General features: G+C 34.5%; 1 protein-coding gene across 1 annotated transcript; it reads left to right on the top strand.

Moving 5' to 3' along the window:
• Nucleotides 1-982: 982 nt before the first annotated feature.
• Nucleotides 983-3,244, top strand: LOC105770106 (uncharacterized). Its single transcript, XM_012591165.2, has 2 exons — nucleotides 983-1,473; nucleotides 2,010-3,244. Exons 1-2 carry the CDS (start codon nucleotides 1,075-1,077, stop codon nucleotides 2,943-2,945), a joined length of 1,335 nt encoding a protein of 444 aa, XP_012446619.1. The 5' UTR covers nucleotides 983-1,074; the 3' UTR covers nucleotides 2,946-3,244.
• Nucleotides 3,245-4,167: the final 923 nt, after the last annotated feature.

The raw sequence follows: 4,167 nt of genomic DNA, 5'->3' as shown, positions 1-4,167 counted from the left end.
ATGTAAGGTAAACCAAATATAGATACTAAATTTGATAAAAAATTGAATATCATATTCAATATTAAAGTTAAACTCAAGTATCAAATGATATAATAATTTTTAAATTTGTAAATGATATTTTTTGTTTTGTGAAAAATTATTTGGTAAATTACATTAGTAATCACCCAATTATTAGTAAATTTTTTATCACCTAATTATGAAAAGTTACAAAATGGTCACTTCAACTAATCATTTTTGTCTTTTTGGTCACCAACTATCTAACGGTGGTAACTTTTAAAATTGGCATAATAGGAAACTTAACCCTTAGCATTTATACATTTTGTCAATTTAATTTTGATTCTAAAAAATTAACCCTCAACATTTACATATTGTGTAATTTGATTTTTTTTGTATTTTTTTCTTTTCATTGTGACATTGGGTTGATTTTAAAAGAATGAAAAAAGATGAAAATTATTATATTGAATTTTTTGTCATTTCTATTTTTGTATATTTTCAATCAAATTTAGCTGATAAATTTATTTTTTCCCTAGCTTTTTAGGTGAAAGGGCCACAAAGAAAAGCAAAACTACAAAAAAGACCAAATTACATAATATGTCATTGTTGAGGGTTAGATTTTCTAGAATCAAGACTAAATTGATACAATGTATAATGTCGAGGGTTAACGTTGCTATTATGCTAATTCTAAAAGCTATCACCGTTAGCTAGTTGGTGATAAAAAAGACAAAATTGAATAGTTGAGTAACAATTTTGTAACTTTTCATAATTGAGTGACCAAAAAAGAAATTTACTAATGGTTAGATGATTATTTTGTAACTTTTGATAATTAGATGATAAAAAAAATTTACTAATATAATTGGGTGACTACTAATGTAGTTTACCCAAAATATTATGTTGTTGAGTTTTATCTTGGGCTACATATGGGCCTCTAGTAGGCTGCTACTGCTACCATCCATTTCATATTTCTATATGTTTAGCAACTTTAGCTATTATCACCATCCCTACCTATTCATTTCCCAATTTAACTTTCCTATGCGCAAAACCCTAATTATTTGAAATACCCTCTAACTAACCGCCATGGGAGACAGCTTCAATGCCCGAGTCGGCAAAGTTTTCGGCTCCCTCACTGCTTCTTCTTCTTCTTCTTCTTCTTCTAATTCTAAATCGCTGCCTTTGAGCTCTCTTTGGAGCCTCACCGACGACGAAATCGAGAAACGAGAATGGAACCGAGACAAGAATAGTCCCCAGCAGCAGGACGAGGACGAGGGCTTCCTCCACAACTTTTCACAGAACAAGAAGAAGGCCATTAATTTTGGCGCGGAGCTGGAGAAGGATCTCGATGACCTGGACGACGAGGATGCAGAGGAAGAAGAAGCTAGCGCCTCCTCGAGTAAACCTTCTAAGCCAGAGGATTATAATGATGAAGAGTGGGAGATTAAGTCTTCCATTGGGAGGGACTGTACTCTTGATTACGAGGTAGGTTACTTTTTCCTTTTCATTCTTTTATTCCCTCAATCAACTCAGATAGAATAAATAAGCAAGTCGGCTGTATTGGAATATGTTTTTGGTACTAAAAATTATCATTTTTCAAGATTTTGAAGTTCAACCTTTGAATGAATTTTACGCGACTAGAAAATAAAAAAGCGTGTAGAAGAATTGAATTGCAGTTATTTCTTTCATCCCCATAAAATAATAAAAAATATTAAAAGGGAATATGCTTATTTTTTTAATCCAAGTATGATTTTGTTTCCTTAATATCAAAATATAATTGCAAGTAGGAAATATCTAAAAATATAGAAGTTGCAGGATTCACAAGCCAAATATAACTGGCAACGTTGCATTACCTCTAATAACAAGCATTTGAGTGTGGTACCGATGGTAGATACATCGGTCTCACTTGTTAGAGTTATGATCTTGTCCTGAGATATCATAGTTGCTATAACGTTGTAGATTCAGGGTCTGACTTTGATATGATGTTCTGGTATTGATTTTCTTTCTGGGATTCGGTGCAGGAAGAGGAAGATGCATACGATAAAGTGGCAGTTGGAAGGGATAAGAATGGAGATCGCCTTTACATGAAAGATGTGAATGACTACGACATAGATGCGGATTCTTGCAACACACTTCCAACAACGTTCAAGGATTTCAGTAGAGATCCACGTGCCAATCACATCGCTGCAAAACTTAGGCTCATGGAAGATGAAGAAGCTACTAAGAGAAGGCTTGAAGAAGATGCTGAAGCTGCTAAAAAAATCGATTCATTGCATGTGTCTGATAGTGATGCAGCTGTGGGTGTGGAGGCTCACATTAGCACATTTGAGGACGGTAACCCGAAATCCATTTTGAAGAGGAAGGATGCCGAGTCAAATTCAAAATCGCAGAAACGAGTCCGTTTTGATTCTGAATGTTGTAAAAATGATTGCAGTGAAGGCCCTGAAAGAACCAAAGATGTTCAGGGGGAAGTTTGCTTGACAGAGGAAGAAGATGCTATGGTTTCCAAAGAGGTATCTGATTATCCATCTGGAATTCCAGATTATATGCAGAACCCTTCAAAATATACTCGGTATACTTTTGATACTAGTGAAGTAGATGATGAATCAAATCGGTTAGCCTATATGGACTTCCTTAGACTGGTTAGGAGGTCAGATGGTACAGAACCACAGGCTGATGATGGTCCAGGTGATCTTACAAAACCAGTAACTTTTATACCAAGGAAGAAAATTGGCGATGTGATCATGGGAGAAAGTGGCATCGAGTCAAAACAAACAGGAGAAGGTGCTGACAAGAAGCCCATGCATAGGCGAGGCTTGCAGATTGGAATTGCAGCTGGGGATACTGATGATGGAGTTTGTGCAATGGATGAAGATGAACCACAAACAAGCATTGACAACAGAAACATCTCCCAGAGATCAGGCCGTCAATATCGAATGAAATCTTGCTCAGAGTAGCATGATTAGTTTTTTTTTATCATCTAATGCAGTTCTGACTTGTTACTATTCTAGTTTCTCAGCGGGCAAGCATGTACGTCATCAGCAAGATACTGTACTTTCGTGTGGACAGAGAAGAGAACTGGAGAAAGGAAAGATTGAAAGAACAGATCTTGAGGGAGTAAACAGTTCGACTTATCTAGTAAGAGTTTCATTCGGCCTATATATGTATAAGTAGTTTGTGGCTCATGTGATTCATGGGTTCAATTCATACGATTTGAGTTTTGATTTATATATGCAGTACTAATAATTTATTAAAATTTTTTAATAGAATAATTGTTTTTTTTTTTAAGTCTGCACCTCTAGGTATCAACTTCTAACTCCATTTCTTTTTTCAACTTCAAACCTTGCATGGCTTCAACGTTGACTCCTTCCTCTAAAATTCAGATTCTGCTACGACTTATTTTTCGCGGAGATGGATAAGTTTTAACACTTAATAGTTCCGGTAACAAAAAACAACACAGAAAAGCTTTTACAATTTCCATAGAAAAGAACGATAAAGGTGCAGACAATCTGCAAACACCCAAATGTCATAAAACAAGCTGATTTTGCATCTATTTTTCGTGGTTTGTTTCTAGATATTCAATTTTTTCTATTAATATTTTATCTCCGCAAAAATATAAATAAAATCATATTTCAAAAAATTATGCTTCCAAGGTTAATAACAAAATTAATTCTAAACAAGTAACATCGTTGTTTCATTTAGTATATCTTCCGAAAGAACAATTCTTATTTGTTTAATCTCTTTGAAAAAATAAATCTTATTTAGAATAGTTGTTGTTCTAAATAACCTTGTTTGAGAATAGTTACATCTAGAACAACTATTTTCATAATAGAGTTTCAGTTTAAAATAATAGTTACATTTGGAACAACTATAGAGCAACTATCATCCAATGTAGCTATCATTTAATAACATTTCTTGTTGAGAACAGCTAAAATCCGGAACAACTCTTGTTTAGAATAATTGAATTTCTAAAATAGTTATTGTAATAAGGCCCAATTGGCCCAGACCATTACAAAACAAAAATAAACTAAACCTTGGCCCAAACCCAATAAACCAAACCTAAGCTCAATACAGACCCTAGCCCAAAAACGTTAAAACTTGAAAACCCTAGGCAAGAGCGACAAGTAGGCACCGCAGATCTCCGATCGCCACAAGTTTGGCCTCCACGCGTGGCGTTTC

Source organism: Gossypium raimondii, chromosome 7, assembly GCF_025698545.1.
Source record: "Gossypium raimondii isolate GPD5lz chromosome 7, ASM2569854v1, whole genome shotgun sequence".
In the NCBI taxonomy this organism is placed as follows: domain Eukaryota; kingdom Viridiplantae; phylum Streptophyta; class Magnoliopsida; order Malvales; family Malvaceae; genus Gossypium; species Gossypium raimondii.
Note: the sequence above shows the minus strand (reverse complement) of the source record. Positions and strands in the feature narration are given on the sequence as shown.